The sequence below is a fragment of the Hemitrygon akajei genome, chromosome 1 (assembly GCF_048418815.1).
Source record: "Hemitrygon akajei chromosome 1, sHemAka1.3, whole genome shotgun sequence".
Classification (NCBI taxonomy): Eukaryota; Metazoa; Chordata; class Chondrichthyes; order Myliobatiformes; family Dasyatidae; genus Hemitrygon; species Hemitrygon akajei.
The window spans coordinates 118,523,606-118,543,999 of record NC_133124.1 but is presented as its reverse complement, the minus strand read 5'-3'; the positions used below and the strand labels follow the sequence as shown (position 1 = coordinate 118,543,999).

Below are 20,394 nucleotides of genomic sequence, written 5' to 3'. Positions count from 1 at the left end.
CGTGTATGTATCAATTTTTTTTTCTCCAAATCGATTTTGGTTTGCTATCTTCCCCATTCTGATAAGTGAAACTACACCGTAATACAATATTTCTACTTTCTATAGGCTGTATATTTATCATATCATTCTTGCTTTTATTATATGTTCATGTTATTTTAGGTTTTATGTGTTATTTGGTAGGTTATTTTTTGGGTCTGGGAACGTTTAAAAATTTTACACATATAAATTAATGGTAATTGCTTCTTCGCTTCACAACATTTCGGCTTACAAACGGTTTCATGGGAACGCTCTACCTTCAGATAGCAGGGGGAAACTTGTAATGCCAACTGCAACAGAGAAAATGGTCCAGGTAAGTATTGTCCACAAAAAGGGAATATACTGTACAAACAACGTTGTACCAATGGACAATGATTGAAGATGTTATTAACTGCACTTACTCACCCAACGGAGCAGTGAACAAGTTATTCAACTGCAGCCTTCATAAAAACCTTGACCTAAACTATCAAAAGTGAAGTGAGAATATCTGCCCTTCACATCATGGAGTCCAAAATTTCCAACGAAAGGAGTCATATCTTGTTCAAAGGAAGATGGTTATGGCTGTTGTACATCAATCACTCTACTCAGAGCAATGTCTTTGGCCCAATCATTTTTTAAAGACTTCAACATTTAACCTCCATTAATCATGCGCATCATAAATTGCTCTATTATATTCACAACTCTTCACAAAATGAAATGATCTTCATCCATGCACAGCAAAGTCTAGACAGTATTCAGGCATGGCTGATTTGATCAAGTTCCAAGACCTGAATCTTTATGTCCTTCTGAAACTGGATCCACATCTTCTCACAGAGAGACGACAAATCAACATTCAGCATGTCTTCAAAATCTGTCAAATTTTTGCAGATAAACAGTGGAGAATATCCTAACTGGCTGCATCACAGCTGCTATGAAAACACCAATGCTGAATAACAGAAAACACTACAGAAAGTAATGGAGACATCCCAGTCCATCCCACAACTTAAGCATATTTACATGGATTGCTGCCACAAGAAAGCAAAATTCATCAAAGACCCCACCATCCAGGGCCATACTTTCTTCTCACTACTACCATCAGGAAAAAGGTACAGGAGCATTAGGTCCCACACCACCACGTTCAGGAACAGTTATTTAATTATTCATTTATAAGAGCTACTGTGTGTAGTAGGCCCTACTAGCCCTAGTGTTATTTCAAAGATTTTTATGGTTGCAACCTGTTCTGGCTAATTTTTGTCTAAATTGTACACTGAACACTATTTAGTTACAGTGCTCATAAAAAGTATTAACCTCCTTGGAAGTTTTCAGCTTTAATTGTTTAACAACAATGAATCACAATGGATTTGATTTGGCTTTTTTGACATTGATCAAGAGAAAAAGATTCCTTCATGTTAAAGTGAAAACAAATTTCTACAAAGTGATCTAAATTAATTACAAATATAAAACAAAAAATAATTAATTGCATAAGTATTCACCCCCTTCAAGTTGGTATATAATAGTTGCACCTCTGGCAGCAATTTCAGCCTTGAGTCTGTGTGGATAGGTCTCTATCAGTTTTGCACATCTGGACACTGCAATTTTCCCCATTCTTCTTTAGACAACTGCTCAAGCTGTCAGACTGCATGAGGGTCGTGCATGAACAGCCCTTTTCAAGTCCAGCCACAAATTCTCAATTGGATTGCGGTATGGACTCTGACTTTGTCACTCCAGGACATTAACTTTGTTGTTTTTAAGCCATTCCTGTGTATATTTGGCTTTTTGCTTGAGGTCATTGTCTTGCTGGAAAACAAATCTCCCAAGCTCAGTTCTCTTGCAAACTCCATCTGGTTTTCCTCCAGGATTTCCCTGCATTTTGCTGCATTCTACCTTCTCAAGCTTTCCAGGGCCCACTGCAATGAAGCATCACAACAGAATGATGCAGCCACCACCATGCTTCACAGCAGAGATAGGGTGTTTCTGATGATATGTGGAGCTTGGTTTATGCCAAATAAGTGCTTAGTCTGATGGTTGAAAAGCTCAATTTTGGTTTCATCATAGAACTTTCTTCCAGCTGACTTCAGAGTCTCCCACATATCTTCTGGCAAACTCTAGCTGAGATTTCATGTGAATTTTTTCAGCAGTGGCTTTCACTTTGCCGCTCTCCCATAAAGTTGCAACAGGCAAAGCACCCAAGCAACCGTTGTACGTGCAGTCTCTCCCATCTCAGCCACTAACGCTTGCAACTCTTCCAAGGTTGTCATAGGTCTCTTGGTGGTCTCCCTCACTAGTCCCCTTCTTGCTCATTCACTCAGTTTTTGAGGACAGCCTGCTCTAGACAGATTTATAACTGCCATATTCTTTCCATTTCTTGATGACTGACTTAACTGTACTCCATGGAATATTCAGTGACTTGGAAATTTTCTTGTATCCATCTCTTGACTCGTGCTTCATAATAATATTTTCACAGAGTTGCTTGGAGTGTTCTTTTGTCTTCATAGTGTAGTTTTTGCCAGGACACTGAGTCACCAGCAGTTGGGCCTTCCAGATAGAGGTTTATTTTTACTACAATTGAAACACCTTGACTGCACACAAGTCTTCAAAAATAGATCTCCATTTAACTAATTATGTCATTTCTAAAACCAAACGGCTGCACCAATGATGATTTGGTGTATCATATTAAAGGGGGGGTAAATACTCCCTAGTCAATTATTTAATGTTTTATATTTGTCAATAATTTAGATCACCTTGTAGAGATTTGTTTTCACTTTGAAATGTTGTAAAACAATACAACATGAAAACTTTCAAGGGGTGAATACTTTTAATGGGCACAGTACCATCGCAATTTGGCTAAATTTTGGAGTACTCTTGTTTTTACTATTTTGGGATATCCTGAAAGTGTTATGAAAACTTTTATTTATTTTATCTTGCTTTTTGTCACTTGTTACAACTATTGATTGGCACTCTTATGATTGGTAATCTTTCAATTGATTTTCTACTGTTTCAACATCATGGCTCTCTCTAGCTTTAAGTGCTGTTCCAGGATAAAATTCCACTACCGCACCTTTCAATTTTATTACCCAATTAAATAGCTACATTAATTACTATAATGAAATTATACTTTTATCATTTTACCAAGTACTACTTTTATCAATAATTCAACAACTTTGGTTCCATTGACCTTGGAGGAAAGCAATCCCAAACATTTTGGACCATCAGAAAAAAATGCCACTTCATCCATCTTAAATGGATGACCACTACTTCCAATTGAAATTTTCACGTTTACTGTACATACACAATGGAAGTTGTCTTTTTGCAGCATCACAGTATATTATAAACATGACAAATAAGTTAACAGACTAAAATTAAAAATATACAGCTTGTCTAACAAGAACTAAAATAAATGAGACCAGTGCAGGTTGATAGGAAAAAAAAGTCTGAGGTAGTGTTTGGAGTTTAAGTCAACGTAAGAGCTTCAAGGCAGTGGGGAAGTGACTATTCTTAACCATGAGGTGTAATTCTCCAGGCACCTTCATCCCCTGCCTGACAGTAGCATCAGGAGGATGACATGACCCAGATGGTGGTGGTCCTTAATGATGGATGTTGACATCCTAACACATTGCCTCTTGTCAATGTCCTCAGTGGTAGCGAGAGCCGTACCTGGAAGGGTCAGGCTGTGCCAGGATTATCCCACGAGAAGTAATGCCAACCTGACAAGATCCCTCAGGGTCTACCATGTTTCAATCAAGTGCCCCAACATCTAACCTATTCCAGGCAGCAGTCTTGTAAATATTATCTGAACCGCTTTTAATGCATTTACTTTAAATCCACATTGTATTCCATGTGGTCCTACAGGCATCCTATGTAACTGAAACATAACCTCCTTACTTCTGTATTAACTTCTTCTGATGAACAATGATATTGTTAGTCTTCCTAATTACTTACTGTACCTAAATGCTAACATTTTGCAAATTATACACCTGAGTACTCAAAAACATCTGATCTTCAGAGCTCTGTAACCCTTTGCCAATTAGATGTTTATTTTTATTTCGTCCAAAAGAAAATATTTAAATTTTGCCAAATTAAACAGTATTTGCTTGAACTCTCCGCACTCACTTGCCCTATATCCTTTTCACACATTATTTTTATGTCATCAATTTAAAAGCCACATCTTCAGTGCCATCAGCCAAATAATTTATGTAAATTGGAAGGTAAGGCCCCAGCTCCAATACCTGTGGCATACCACTCAGTTAATTGTTAAACAAAAACAGAAATGGTCTGCTGTTTCCTGTTACCCAACAATTGTCTAGTCATTGCTCCTATACAAGCTTCTTTTCATTCAAAATATTTTTTGATGTGGCACTTTATCAAATGACTTCTGATTCTAAGTGTAGTATATCCTGTGCAACCCTCCCCCCTCACCTGCCCTTTACTTACAGCCCAAGTTGTATGCAGATCAATTGGCTGAAAGCTATAGTCGATCTGAAAGTACATCGTATTAACACATTCCTACTTTGAATATATTTCCTTTATGACAGACCTTGTTACAGAGGGGTTGCATTCCTAGAAAACAGAGTGGTGTGATTCTTTTGTAACACAAACCCACTTCCTATTGAATTCCATATAATTAGAGATACATTTCTGCAGGACAATTTTCTCTCATATTTTAACAGCAATGACAAAGTAATTCACAACTGTTATTTCGCAGCAAAGGAAAATATTAAACTTGAGGGATGGACAAGATTTGCATGAAAGAAACAAATGTCATTTTTTGATATTTTGTCACTTAATACTATGGGCAATAAAATAAACTGATATAACACCACCATGTTAATTGGGCTGACAGTCACAGCCAAGTCCCTCCATTGTCATACCCTCTCCAACTTGAGGACAGTGAACAGAGAGTGCATCACTTTCACACTCTTCACACGCAAGGTATTTTCTCTGAACCACAAAACTCATGGATTAGGAAATGGTTTAGGGGGTGGAGATAACAGGTAAGGGGATTTGCGGATTGGGATACAGAAAAGTGGTGTACCAGTTCAGGGATTAACAGGTTAAAGTTCAGTGATTTAGAAGTATATTACTTTAAGAGACTAACCATAGCCATTGTAGTTCCCCACAATACAGCAGGTCAGAAAAAATGCCTGTCCTCAGACCGGAGAGGACATAACAAAGGAGGGACTTGGGTACTCCTACCAACTCACATCGGTGCAGTGATGTCATATTCAAATCTTACTGGCTAAGTAAATATTTAAAATAATTAATAAAATTTGTAGTCGTTTTCACATTCTATGCTCACTTCCCCCCCACCCCTACATAATCTCATTAAGTGCAAGTTTTGTTAAGTTGCAGAGTGTTGCAAAATTAGCTCCATCATGGGCACTGTATCGAAGACACTTCGAGGAGCAGTGCCTCAGGAAGGTGGCGTCCATCAGTAAGGACCTCATTCATCCAGGACATGTCCTCTTTTCATTGTTACCATCAGGAAGGAGATACAGAAGCCTGAAAGTACACACTCTGCAATTCAGGAACAGCTTCTTCCCCTCTGTCATCCTATTTCTAAATGGACATTGAACCCATGAACACTAACTCATTACTTTTTTATATTTATGTTTTGCACTACTTATTTTAACTTAACTATTTAATGTACATTATATGATAGCACCGTTGTCACAAAGTTAACACATTTCATGGCATATGCCTGTGATATTAAACCAGAGTCTGAATTTTATTCTATACTCAGTAGCCACTTTGTTAAGTACAAGAGTGGAAACTCGTGTGGTCTTCTGGAGCTACAGACCATCCACTTCATGGTTTGATATGTTATACATTCACAGATTCTCTTCTGCACACTACTGTTGTAATTCAGTTATTTCCATTACTCTTGCTTTCCTGTCACCTTGACATAGTCTGGCCATTCTCTTTTGACCTCTCTGGTTAACAAGGTGTTTTCACCCACAGAACTGCTGCTCACTGGGAATTTTTTCCACACCATTCTCTGCAATCCCAAGAAATCAGCAGCTTTTAAGAGACTGAAACCACCCTGTCTGGAACCAATCATTCCATAATCAAAGTCACTTAGATCACATTTCTTTCCCCATTCTGATCATTGGTCTGAAAAACTGAAATTTTTGACTATCTCTAGATTCTTTTATGATTGGCTGATTAGATATTTGCATTAACAAGGTTTAACGATGTGCCTAATAAAATTAACACTGAGTGTAAATCAGTTTTTGATAGTGATTTGTGAATTCCAGAAGTACTAATTACTGCAACCTGAGTGGCCATAATGTGGGCTCACTTGTAGTCTAAGTCTATAAACATCTGTATTCAAAAATTCTGCAAACCATTTCTGAAAGTAGTATCTTATTGTTTGGCATCCGTACACCAAAAAGTTCAATGAACACCACCTTATCAGGAGGATTTGACAATGCTTAAACATCAAAACACTATCATGAATGAAAAATAATGCTGCGTCGCATTTTAATTATCAAACTTCCATGTACTATACTAAATACTTCAACATTCATCATCTTGAAACTCTGTCCAATGCAGATTGGCACTTCCACTGTATCTGGATAATGGAGTACCTGACTGGCAGACCACAGTATGTGTGGCTTCGGAGCCGTGTGTCAGATATGGCTATAAGTAGCCCTGGGGCCCTACAGGGAACTGTATTGGCTCTCTTCCTGTTTATCCTGTCTATCTTGGACTTTAGTTACAACACTGAGTCATGCTATCTGAAGGCTCAGCAATAGATGGTTGTATAAAAGAGTGCAAGGGAAGATGAATATAGGGCCCTGGTGGAGGACATTGTCAAATGGTGCAAGCTGAATCACCTACAGCCCAACATTAGTAAGACAAAGGAGATGGTGATGGACTTCAGGAAGACAGCCTGCACTGTTCCTTGTTACCATTGATGGTGAGGACGTGGATGTGGTGAGGACCCACAAATACCTGGGGCTGCACCTGGATGACAGACTTGAGTGCAGCAGCAACATGGAGGCTGTGTACAAGAAGGGCCAGAGTCACCTCTACTTCCTGAGGAGACTGAGATCGTTTGGAGTATGCAGGCCTCTCCTTCACGTGTTCTACCAGTCTGTTGTTGCCAGTATAATCTTCCATGTGGTGGTGTGCTGGGGCAATGGCATCAACATGGGTGATACCAAAAGGCTCAATAAACTAATTAGAAAGACTGGCTCTGTTATAGGAGTTAAATTGGACACACTGGAGGCTGTGGTAGAACAAAGGACCCTACGAAAAATCCTGGCAATTCTGGACAATATTTCTCATCCTCTGCCTGCCACCTTGATTGAACAGAGGAGCACTTTTAGTACTAGACTAAGACAACTGTGCTGTTTCAAAGAGCGCCTTATGAGGTCATTCTTACCCTTGGCCATTAGGCTCTATAATGAGTCAACCTACCGAGGGAGTGATGACCCCCTCCTGTCAAACTGTGGTAACTTATTTATTTTATTCTTTCTACTTCTAATATTTATATCTGTGCACTTATAATGCTACTGTGACACTGTAATTTCCTTTAGGATTAATAAAGTATATAGCTATTTTGCAAAATCTGTGCAATTTTGAAACTAATCCAACCGCTTCACCTCTGAAAAGAATTTTCACGAAATATATCAAACTATTGACGGTCAAGAACCAAATTTGTTTTTTTTTGTTTTTGTAACCTTTCTCATTATTCACAGAATGACTTCAAATGTATTCCAAAACCACTGAAATACCAAGTGTAACATTCAAGCAAACAGTTTAGCCAATCCAACCTGTATCGATGTTTACTTTCCACAAAATCAAAACAGCTATCATAAAAGGGTAGCCCCAAGCAGCACATGAACAATGCAGCCACTTATTACACAAGGGGAAATCATATTTTTTTTTACCATGTGTGAACATGGTAAGTCTGATCAAACATCATTACACCGTATCATCAATCCAAATTATTTGCAATAAACTTTCTCCATGAAGGCCATTTGCAGTACCTTTCAAACCTCAACTCAAATATTCAGGCTAAATGCAATTAAGATCATATTCACCCAAAGAAACACTATGGAGAAAAAAAATATTCTTTCCTACAAGCTCAAAGTCACATTACTACCAGCAATTTTTCATGTTTATTTGACTTGCATACATCAAGCATTTGATTTCAACTTTCAGGATCTTGGCCTGAAAAACGATGTTTATACTTATAATAAATGTGGTCCAAGCTGTTTTGAGGTAGCTCAAGCATTTTAAAAACAGTGCAATGAAAAACAAACGCCATTCCATTCAGTAAAAAATGTGATCTAATTCTGATCATGAAACTAAGCTATTCCTTGGTATTGACAAACTCCACATAACAATTTCACAAGCTTATCTTAAAATAAGATGCTTAAAGCTTTCAGGAAACTCCACAAGTATCAACTGGAAGGCTTTAGTCATTTCATCCTCACTTTATCGGCAATATTTGGCATTTATGTTTCAGATGTTTTATTTTACCTTGTCTAAATGTGTAATACACAGGGCACAGTTAACGTGCATTTGCAGTCTCTATAAAACCACCAGAAGGGAAGATATGGGGTGCAAAGGGAGGAGGTAGGAAGAATGTATTCAGATACGTTGTATCAGGGTTGACAAGAGAATATAAGCAGAGGAGTGAAGGAACTGTGCACAGAGGGCAAAATTAAGAGTGAAAAAAAGTGACTACAATCAGATGGGGGAAAACGGAGGCAAAGGAAGAAAGTCCGGACAAAAGGGTAAACAGGAGCAGGAGTGGACAGAGCATTTTCGGAGACTGCAACCGGGGGGTAGGTGTAGGAGAAAGGAAGGGTGTGAACAAGGAAGATAAATCAGTGAGGTAAGGGATGGAGTGGGGGTGGGGGACATGTCAACCTGGGTGGGCTGAGCTGGGTGGGGGGGGGGGGGTAGGGACACACTGAGCTAGGTGGAAGAGCAAGGACTTGCTGGGCCAGGTGAGAGGTGGGGTGAAGTGGGACCAATCAAATTGAAAGAGGAGGCTGCACACAGGTTAGGGCAAGAGATCGTAAAAGATTGTTTGCAAGCTTTCGGATTTTTCCAGCGACCTAATCGAATCATGATTCATTAGTAAGGACAAATAAAAATAAGATGGAGTTGGGAGACCTTGGCTAAACAGGCTTGGACAAAGCAAGCTTCTTTCTTCTGCATTCTTCACCAGTTAGTGCAGTGACAACATCTCCAGGAGCTGTGCTGTTTTTTTTGTGTGAGATGTGAGAATTCCAAGAGACCTCTAGGCTCCAGATGCAACGAGCTGCAGCTCCTCAGAGACCGTGTTAAGGAACTGGAATTGCAGCTCGACGACCTTCGGCTCATACGGGAACATAAAGAGGTGAGTCACCCCCAAATTGCAGGGGGCAGGTACCTGGGTGACTGTCAAGGAAAAGGAAATGGGCAACCAGTGCAGACCTCCCCTGTGGTTGTTCCCCTCACTAATAAGAATACCACTTTAGATACCAGGTCTCTGGCACTGTGGCTCAGAATGGAAGAGGGGAGAAGAGGATTACAATTGTGATAGGGGATTCCAAAATCAGAGAAGTCGTCATGAGATTCTGTGGATGTGGAAAAGACACTTGGATGGCATGTTGCCCCCGAGGTGCCAGGGTCAGCGATGTCTTGGATTGCATTCATGACATTCTAAACTGGGAAGGTAAGTAGACAAAACTCTTGGAACATTTTGGCAACAGCGACATAGTTAGGAAAAGGGAGGAGATCCTGAACAGAGAATTTAGGGAATTAGGTAGAAAGCTGAAAAGGAGGACCTCCAGAGAAGTAATCTCCGGATTGCTGCCTGTGTCACAGGGCAGTGAGGCAAGAAGAGGATGATTTGGCAGACGAATGTGTGCCTGAGGGGCTGGTGCAGCAGGCAGGGCTTCAAACTTCTGAATCATTTGGGTCTTTCCTGGGAAGGGTATGATAAAAGGGACAATTTACACCTGAACCCAAAGGGAACCAATATCCTTGTTCACAGGTTTGCTAGAGCTGTTGGATGAGGTCTCAGGGTTCTTGGTGGCACATGATAAAATAGGCCAAAATCAGCATGGCTTCCTTAGGGGAAAATCTTACCTGACAAACCTGTTAGAATTTTTTTAAGAAATAACTAGCGGGACAGAGAAAGGAGAATGAATGGGTGTTGTGTTCTTTGATGTTTCAGAAGGCCTTTGACAAGTTGCCACATGAAGCTGCTTAACAAGATAAAAGCCCACGGTATTTATGGTAAGATATTAGCATAGATAGACGATTGGCTGATTAGCAGGAGGCAAAGTGTGGGAATAAAAGGAAGCTTTTCTGGTTGGCTGTTACTGACTAGTAGTGTTCCACAGGGGTTGGAGTTGGGTCTGCTTCTTTTTATGGTATATATCAATGAGTTGGATGACAGAATTGACAACTTTGTAGCCAAGTTGCAGATGATATGAAGATTATTGGAGAGGTAGTTAGTGTTGAGGAAGCAGGGAGGCTGCAAAAGGACTCATCAGGAGAATGGGCAAAGAAATTTCAGATGGAATAGAGTTGAAGTGTATGGTCATGCACTTTGCTAGAAGGAACAAAAGTGTAGACTATTTTCAAAATGGGCAGAAAATTCAAAAATCCAAAGTGCAAAGGTACTTGGGAGTCCTTGTGCAGGATTAATTTGGAAGGCTGAGTCTATGCAAAGCAAATGCATTGTTGGCATTCTTTTCAAGAGAACTAGAACATAAAAGTAAAAATGTAATGCTGAGGCTCTAAGGCACTAATGAGGCCTCACTTGGGAGTATTGTGAGCAAATTTAGGCCCCGTATCTAAGAAAGGAATGTGCTGACATTTAAGCGGGTTCAGAAGAGGTTTATGAGAATGAAGGGGTTATCGTATGAGGAGCGTTTCATGGCTGTGTGCCCATATTTGCTGAAACTTGGAAGAATGAGCAGTGATCTCATTGAAGACCATCAAATCTTGAAAGACTTAAATACAGTATATGTGGAGAGCATGTTTCCTATAGTGGGAGAGTCTAGGACCAGAGGGCACAGCCTCAGAATAAAGGGATATTCATTTAGAACAGAGACGAAGAGGAATTTCTTTAGCCAGATGGTCACAAACCTGTGCAATTCACCACCACGGGTGGCTGTGGAGGCCAGGTCACTGGGTGTATCTAATGTGGAGGTTGATAGGTTCTTAATTAGTCAGGGCATGAAAGATTACAGGAAGAAGACAACAGGAGAATGGATCAGTCATGATGAAATGGAAGAGCACACTTGATGGGTCAAATATCCTATCCTGTTCCAATATTTTATGGCCTTTATTGTGGGTGGGTGGTGGAAGAAAAGTTGGGCCAGGTGGATAGGAAGGGACCTGCTGGGTCAGGTGGTGGTGGGAAGGAAGGGAACGTCCTGAGCCTGTTGGGGCATAGGGAGGAAGGGAGACCTGCTGGGCCAGGGGAAGGAACGGGGGACCTGCTGGGCCAAGTGGGGCATGGGAAGGAAAGGGGGACCTGCTGGGCCAAGTGGGGCATGGGAAGGAAAGGGGGACCTGCTGGGCCAAGTGGGGCATGGGAAGGAAAGGGGGACCTGCTGGGCCAAGTGGGGCATGGGAAGGAAAGGGGGACCTGCTGGGCCAAGTGGGGCATGGGAAGGAAAGGGGGACCTGCTGGGCCAAGTGGGGCATGGGAAGGAAAGGGGGACCTGCTGGGCCAAGTGGGGCATGGGAAGGAACGGGGGACCTGCTGGGCCAAGTGGGGCATGGGAAGGAACGGGGGACCTGCTGGGCCAAGTGGGGCATGGGAAGGAACGAGGGACCTGCTGGGCCAAGTGGGGCATGGGAAGGAACGGGGGACCTGCTGGGCCAGGTGGGGCATGGGAAGGAACGGGGGACCTGCTGGGCCAGGTGGGGTATGGGAAGGGGGGCTTGCTGGGCCAGGTGGGTCGTGGTACGGAAGGGGTCCTGTTTGGCCGTGGGAAGGGGCGGGTCTACTGGGCCGGAAAGGGGTGGGAAGGAAGGGGGACCTGCTGGGCCGGGGGAGGGGGGCGTGGGAACAAGGGGCGATGTATAGAATGGGGAACCCGCTGAAGAGGGGTCGGGGGAAGGCGGGTGACCTGCTGGGCCGCGGTACCAGCCACACTGGCGAAGCCTGCAGTTTGGAGCCATCGCCCCCCCAATCCTTCCGCTTCCCCTCTACCGAATCTCCGAGCGCTGGTCCCGTCCGGGACATGCAGTACCTGTTCTGCCTCCCCGGGTAATATTCGTGCCTCTCCTGCAGGCTCCGCACTGGGCGTAAAGGGATGTTATCCGCCATCTTAAAGTGGGTGGGTCCTCCTCCCACAACCCCCCGGGCGAAGACGAACACGTCACTCACCGATTGTCCCGCCCTCCGGTGCCTGACGTCACGCTCCCCATTACGTCACTCCCCAAACCGAACTTTTGTCACTCGCAAACTCAGCATCAGAGTCTTGACACGGCTGTCAAGATCGAGTTTAGCTCATCTGCACATGTATACCGATGCACAGATGCAATGAAAAACTTACTGGCAGCAGCATCACAAGCACATAGCATCAGACACACGACACTCACAGGAGCACATAAATTAAATATATATATATATTATACAAGTTACGTAAATTGCACATGAATATATATTAATATTTTAAATTATATAAATTACATATTTATTTTAAATCTTTTTTAATGCTAAGTTGTCAATACAGATGACAATAATAAATCAATATGCCAATTTCTTTCCCTCTGACCTTAAGATAGTGCCCTCTCTTTTTAAATTCCCCTTCTCTGGGTTAAGAACTGTGTGCATCCATGCTGTCTATGCCCCTCATGATCCTATACACTAATGTAACATCATCTCTCACTCTCCTACACTACAAGGAATAAAGTTGTAGCCTAGTTGAATCTCCCTGTGGTTCAGGCCCTCAAATCCTGCCAAGATTCTTGTAAATATTGAAAGACTAATTACATCTTTCCTATATCAGGGTAACCAAAACTGTACATAGTTCTCCAGTTCTAAAGCTATTGGGGAGGGTTTAAACTAGATTTGCTGGGAGGTAGGAACCATAATGAACAGGCAGAGGATGGGGAGGTTGGAGCACAAGTAGAGGCAGTTTGTAGGGAGTTTGTGAAGAAGGATTGGCAGATGTTAGATCAAAGATGCACTCAGCCTGATGGTTTGAGATGTGTCTATTTTAATGCAAGGAGTATCATAAACAAGGTGGATGAACTTAGAGTGTGGATCAATACATTGTGCCAATACAGAGACTTGGATATCTCAGGAACAGGAATGGCTGCTGAGTGTGCCAGGCGTAGATGTTTCAAAAAGAGAGGGAAGCAAAAGGAGGAGGCATGCTTTTGCTAATTAGGGACAGTGTCCCTAATTTTGCTAATTAGGCTGCAGAAAAGGAGGAAGTCATGGAGGGATGGCCTTCTGAGTCAGAATGGGTGGAATACAGATAACGCAAAGGGGCAATAACTCTACTGGGTGTTTATTATAGACCCCCCCCCCCACAATAGTACAGGGATATTGAGGAGCAGATAGGGAGACAGATGCTGGAACAGTGCAATAATAGGATTGTTGTGCTTGGAGATTTTAACTTTCCTTTCCTAATAATGATTGGCATCTCCTCAGTGCAAGAGGTTTAGATGGGGTGGAGTTTGGTAGGTGTGTTCAGGAAGGTTTCCTTACACAATATGCGGATAAACCAACTAGAGGAGAGGCCATACTTGATCCAGTATTAGGAAATGAACCTGGTCAGGTGTCAGATCTCTCGGTGGGAGAGCATTTTGGAGGTTGTGACCATAACTCTATCTCCTTCACCATTGTGCTGAAGAGGGATAGGAGCAAACAATTTGGGGAAGCATTTAATTGGGGTAGAGGGAAATATGATGCTATTAGGCAGAAACTTGGGAGCAGATGTTCTCAGGGAAATGCACTGCAGAAATGTGGCAAATGTTCAGGGAATATTTGCATGGGGTTCTGCATAGGTATGTTCCATTGAGGCAGGGAAAGGATGGCAGGGTTACAGAACCATGGTGTACAAAGGATGTAGAAAATCTAGTTAAGAAGAAAAGCATATTTCTCTAGTGCATAGCAGATAGACTTCAACCTAGATATGTGTCAAATGGTTCATTTTGGTAGGTCAAATTTGAAGACAGAATATAATATTAATGGTAACACCCTGGCAGTACGGAGGATCTGAAAGATCTTGGGGTCTGTGACGATAGGACACTCAAAGCTGCTGCGCAGGTTGACAGTGTTGTTAAGAAGGTGTATGGTGTGATGGCCTCCATCAACCGTGGGATTGAATTCAAGAGCTGTGAGGTAATGTTACAGCTATACAAGACCTCAGTTAGACCCCATTTGGAGTATTGTGTTCAGTTCTGGTCTCCTCACTACAGGAATTTTGTGGATATGATAAAGAGAGTGCAGAGGAGATTTACAAGGATGTTGTCTGGTTTGGAGAGCGCTGCTTATGAGAAGAGGTTGAGTGAACTTGGCCTCCGGAGGATGAGAGGTGACCTGATAGAGGTGTATAAGATGATGAGGGGCATTGATCGTGTGGATAGTCAGAGTCTTTTTCCCAGGGCTGAAATGGCTAACACAAGGGGTATAGTTTTAAGGTGCTTGGAAATAGGCACCGAGGGGATGTCAAGGGCAAGTTTTTCACACACAGAGTGGTGGGTGCATGGAATGCACTGCCAGCGGCGATGGTGGAACTGGATACAATAGGGACTTCTAAGAGCCTCTTAGACAGGTAAGTAAATAGAGGACTATGCGCTAGGGAAATTCTAGGTAGCTTCTAGAGTAGGTTATATGGTTGGCACAACATTGTGGGTTGAAGGGGCCTGTAATGTGCTGTAGATTTCTATGTTCTATGTTCTCATTAGCATCTTGTACCATTACAATATAATGAACACTGTCATGTTCAGCTGTATATACGTATGGATTGAATCATAATTAAACTTAATTTGATCTGATTTTGATCTCCAAACTCCTACACTCAATGCCGGGACTATTGTAGGCCAGCATGCGAAATGTCTACTTCACCTCTCTGGAAAGAAGTTGTCAGGGGAACAGAGGAAATAAATAAATTCAAGGATGTTCTAAAGCTACCTGAAAAGGTGCAGCATTCCTACCAATCTTTGAGAACCTCAGGCTCTAGGGTGCTCGAAATGGAGTGGAAGCATTAGGATTGGTACTGGGAACTCAAACACACAGAAATCCAGCATATGCAGCAAATAGAGCTCAAAATCTCATAAAATATTAACCTGACAGGCATCTCTGGCCACATCTGCTGTGTCTACCTTTGTTCTTTGGACATGATCCAAACAGTAATTTTAAGAACAAGACCAAACACTTGTTCTAGGATGCAAAAACTCCTGCAATCTAACTGAAACATATTAAATCCTGGTGTTAAACTTACTGTTTGAGTTGCTCTCAAATAAAAAGTAACTCAAAATAATTACTTCTAATTTTTTGGAATTGGAATTAGATAATGACTTTCACATTTGGGTGGCATGGTAGAGTATTGGCTAGCACAACACTTTAGAGCACAGGCAACCTGGGTTCACTTCCCAACACTCCCTGTAAGGACCTTGTATGATCCCTCTGTGACTGTGTGGGTTTCCTTTGGGTGCCCCAGTTTCCTCCTACAGACCAAAGACATACTGGTTGGTAGGTTAATTAGTCATTGTAAAATTGTCTCATGATTAGGCCAGCATTAAATTGGTCGGTTGCTGTGTGGTGTGGTTCAAAGGGACGGAAGAGTCTACTCCATGCCGAATCTTAATAAATAAATAAATGTACAAAGATACAGTGAAGAGATTGTCTTGCAAACTCTTCAGACAGATCAGATTATTACACAATGCATTGAGGCAGGACAAGGTAAAACAATAATCATGCAGAATAACGTGTAATGGCAAAGAGCAAACCCAGTGGCAGTAAACAAAAAGAAGAAAGCTCCGAACAAGGTAGATTGTGAGGTCAAGAATCAATCTTATCATACTAGGGAACTATTTGTTAGTCATATAACAGTGGGTTAGAAGTTGTCCTTGAACATGATTTCAGGCTTTTGTATCTTCTGCCTAATAAAAGTCGGGAGAAGAAAGTGTAGCTGAAGTGGTGGAGTCTTTAATTATGCTGGCTGCTTTATTGAGGCATTGAGAAGGATGGATAGAGGCCATAGAAGGTAGGCTGATACGCTGAGCTGCGTCCACAACTCTGAAGTTTCTTGCAGTTCTTTGCCAAGTTCTTACCTTATGCACCCAGATAGGATACTTTCAATGGTGCTTTGATAAAAATTGGCTCCCAGTGTCAGGAGATTGGTGATGACTTTCCTTGGAATTATAGTATTATAGGTGGAGCTATAATCAATAAACAATAGTCTGGCATATGTGTCTTTACTGTCCAGATGATTGTAGCGCCAGGGAGATGCATTCACCATAAACCTGTTCTGGCAGCAAAATTGCAATGGGGAAAGGTTGTCTGGAAGGCTGGAGTTAATGTGTGCCATGACTAGCCTCTCAAAGCACTTCATGATGGTAGATGTCAGCGTTGCTGGGCAGTAGTCATTTAGGCATATTATTTTTGTTTTTCTTAGGTATGGGATGATAGTGGACTTCTGAAAGCAGATGCAACCATAGGTTGAACCAGAAAATTGTTAAAAATATTTACAATTGTGTTGTGGGGCTTGGGGAGGATACTAAGCTTACCTGTCTTTAATTTAGGTGCTTTTTTGTTAAATTCTCTTCCTTTGTAGCATATTGTTATTGTATGCTTAATTTTGCACTGTATTAATGTTCCTCATTGGGATTTGGGGTTTTTAATTTGTAAAATGTTTCAAAAAACTAATTAAAAAAAAATAAAAAATAAAATATTTACAAATACTCCCATTGGCTGATCTGCAAAATATCTTAAGGACATGGCGAGGGACACCATCGGGGTCAGATGCTGTCTGCAGGTTCATTCACCAGTAGGTTGCCATTACATACACAGTGTTAACTGTGAGTTCAGGTGCACTAAAGGCTGTCAGAGCTGGTGGTAACATACCCATTCCATTATGTTCAAAACTTCCACAAAATGCATGAAGCTCATCAGGAAGTGACGAGCTGTGTTCAGAAATGCTGCCTGACTTTATTCTTGTAACCATTATAGAATGCCATAACTGACAACTGATCTGGGACATCTCTAATACCTTTCTGGAGCTTATATCTCAATTTCTTGTGAAGGTCAATGTCACCTGGTTTGAAAGCTGCAGACCAAGACTTTAGTAGTGAATGGACTTTTTGGTTCATCAATGGATTCCAGTGTGGGAACACTCAGATTGTCCTCCTTGGTGCACAGCCTTCAGCACACTTGCTGATAAAGTCCAAGGTAGCAGTGTTATGCTCATCTAGGCTGACAGCTGAGTCTTTGAGCATTGACCATTCTGCCAACTCAAACCAATCACATAGGAGCTCATCTGTATTGTATGACAAGCATTGCATGACTTTTTGTACTAGATCTTCCTGTTTCAGCTTCTGTTTGTATACTGCAGGGAGAAGGAGCACAGCCTGATGTTCTGACTATCAAAGTGTGGCCAACTTGGTAATAATCTTTGATAATTATATAATTATGTTTCTTCACTCAATGATTATGAAAATGTTATGATGATTTATTTAGCATAATTTCCCTTCTTGCCTCAAGCAATAATTTAGACAACTTGTACTGGTAGTCTACATTGCAGGACTAAACAGTATGCTTTGATGTCAATAAAATACTCCTCTGAAGTACCAGGAGAAGAAAAGTCATGTGAAAGCAGAAATCCAATGGAAAACTCTTAACCTAAAGAACAATCAGTGGATGAAAATATGACATTTGTACTTCGACATGTTCGGCATTCCCAAGGTCATATAAACTCAAAAACCCAAAGCTCTACTGAGAACCTATAATGTAGACGTACTTAATAAGGACAAGGAAGCAGTCAGTGCCCGCTGCAAGGAATGCTTTGAAGACCCTTTTGACATGAACACTACCCTTAATGTGAAGTCCTTGCCTCCATTGCTCAGCACCCTTTGTTTCAGCTTTGCTGCCACACCTAACTGACAAAAGTGGAAACATCATATCCCACCAAAAAACAACAAGGGCTAAAGAGCAGGGGATATTCCAAAATTTGGCAGTGATGTGCTTCCAACTCAAATCCACAGACTCACTATCCTTACCTGACAAGCAGAAGGTAAAATGTGATCAAGTCAAGACAAGTTTATTGTCAAGTACACAACTATGGTGAGTTATAGATAAAATGAACAATTTGCTTGCTGCAGCAGCATCACAGACTGCTGTAAGCAAGCTGTTCATCTTACTTGGATATATAGTTCAAACAATCATGACCATTTTCAAGAAGGGAAACAAATCAGAGAGACAACTCTGTTTTTTGCCAGTGCCTTCCTCAATTGCTTGCTCATGCTGTCCAAAGATCTTCTTGCTAATTGCAGTGTCAACTCTACCCCTCTAAAAGCAGAGTGGACATCATCTTTACCACAAGACAAATCTACAAGCAATGCAGGGACCAATACTAACTACTGTGTATGACCTTTTTTGACCACATAAATCTTTTGACCCCATTGTTCAGTGGGTCCATCCAATAGGAACATCCTATTCAAATTTGGCTGCCCACAGAATTTCACCATAATCAAGATGACAAGCAAGACATGACTCTACCAACAAGTCCATAACTAAGGCTGTATCGTTGCCTGAACCTCGTTCTTTCATTCTTTCTTGCTGTAATGCTGCTGCTCATCTCCAATAAAACTCATGCAGGAATGAAAATAATTCTCAGAACTAATAGTAAATTTTTCATCCTGTGGCACTCCAGAACCAAGGTCTCCTCAATTTCAGTTGACAGTACTGCTACTGTATGCAGGCAGCTCTTGAGTTTGAGAGCAGTCAGAGAATGAGTTCAGTGACATTGGGAACTCAGTCACTGAAGCATAGGGGAGGATAAACCTTGAATTAAACATATGCAGAATAAAGGTACTCTGCCATAATTCCCACCATCCCCAACCCCAGTTCCACAGATTACACTATACTCCAACAATAAAGGTTAATGCAGAACAGGTACCAATTTAGAAACCATGTCTGAGCAAAGGTAGGCATCAATGCACCAGCATAGCCTCCAGTAGTTAGTCTTTAATCAAGATCTCAAAGCTGGCATGAAAGCCATAGTCTTCTGGGAAGTAATGATACCTGCCCACCTATATGTTTCTAAGACTTGGACTTCTTACAGCAGATACCAAAGACGCTTATTACCAACAATATCTCTGCAAAATCTTCTAACCCCACTGGCAGGAATTAAACCAAAATTAGCATTCTCTCCCAGCACTGAGGTCCTATTAAAATCTGCTACATTGTGCAATGTATTCTGCCCAATGGATGTAGCAGATTTTAATAGGACCTCAGTGCTGGGAGAGAATGCTAATTTTGGTTTAATTCCTGCCAGTGGGGTTAGAAGATTTTGCAGAGATATTGTTGGTAATAAGCGTCTTTGGTATCTGCTTGACACAGAAAATGCATTCCAATCCATACTTGGCAAATGGAGGAAATGTTAAAAGATGTGCTAAAACCCTCCACAAAGACCCCTGAAAATCCCCAGCTCATGACTGCGCAAAATGGAAAAGGAGTATTTGGGACAATATGGAGAACCTCTAGTCCATGCATTTGTAATACACAGAAGCCCAGTGTAAATGACAGAAGGAGTATATCACCGCAGGAACACTATACCCACTTACCCTTTCAGGCATCTACTTCCCTATTTTGTGAGAGGGTTTGGATGACACATTGGCACTATCAGTACTCCAAAAGACAACAGAACTCAGAGGCAAGCAAGTTATTCTCAATCCCAAGTGACTTCCTAAAAAGAGGAATCTTAAAGACCAGACACATCTGTAACTTAGGGAAATTTAGCAGATAACTTGCACATTTCTTTATTATGACCACATGACAACAGTTTGGTCATAACCTGTTATTCTGTTTTAGATATCATCAATATGATTCACCTGAAACAATAACTCTGTTTCAGATTCCTAGGGAGATGCCAAACCTGCTGAATGTTTGCAGTATTTTGTGTTTTTTATATATCAAACCTACATCATTCACAGGATTTTGCCACTCTTTTAGTAGCCAGGACTTCAGTGAGGTCAGTTCTATTATACTTTTTAGGTATGTCCAAGAAGAAATAGAGGCCCTTTGTTTAAATTCTCTTTACCACAAAAAGAACGAAATGGATAAAACACATTGACATTATGTCTGCAATTGAAGGCTGCTGTCTAATTCAACTGTTATCTCAGCTTTTCACCTCAATAACCTCATGTCACACTCAACACTACCTCCTTCCACAATCAGTG

General features: G+C 41.4%; 1 protein-coding gene across 1 annotated transcript in view; it reads right to left on the bottom strand.

Annotated features, from left to right (window-relative positions):
• The window catches only part of atp9b (ATPase phospholipid transporting 9B), a 312,373-nt gene extending 300,035 nt beyond the window's left edge, over positions 1 to 12,338 (bottom strand). The window contains exon 1 of the mRNA XM_073050696.1: positions 12,231 to 12,338. Within this exon, the coding sequence (XP_072906797.1) occupies positions 12,231 to 12,307 (77 nt within the window). The 5' untranslated portion in view covers positions 12,308 to 12,338. The remainder of the gene's footprint in view (positions 1 to 12,230) is intronic.
• Between the last annotated feature and the right edge of the window lie 8,056 nt (positions 12,339 to 20,394).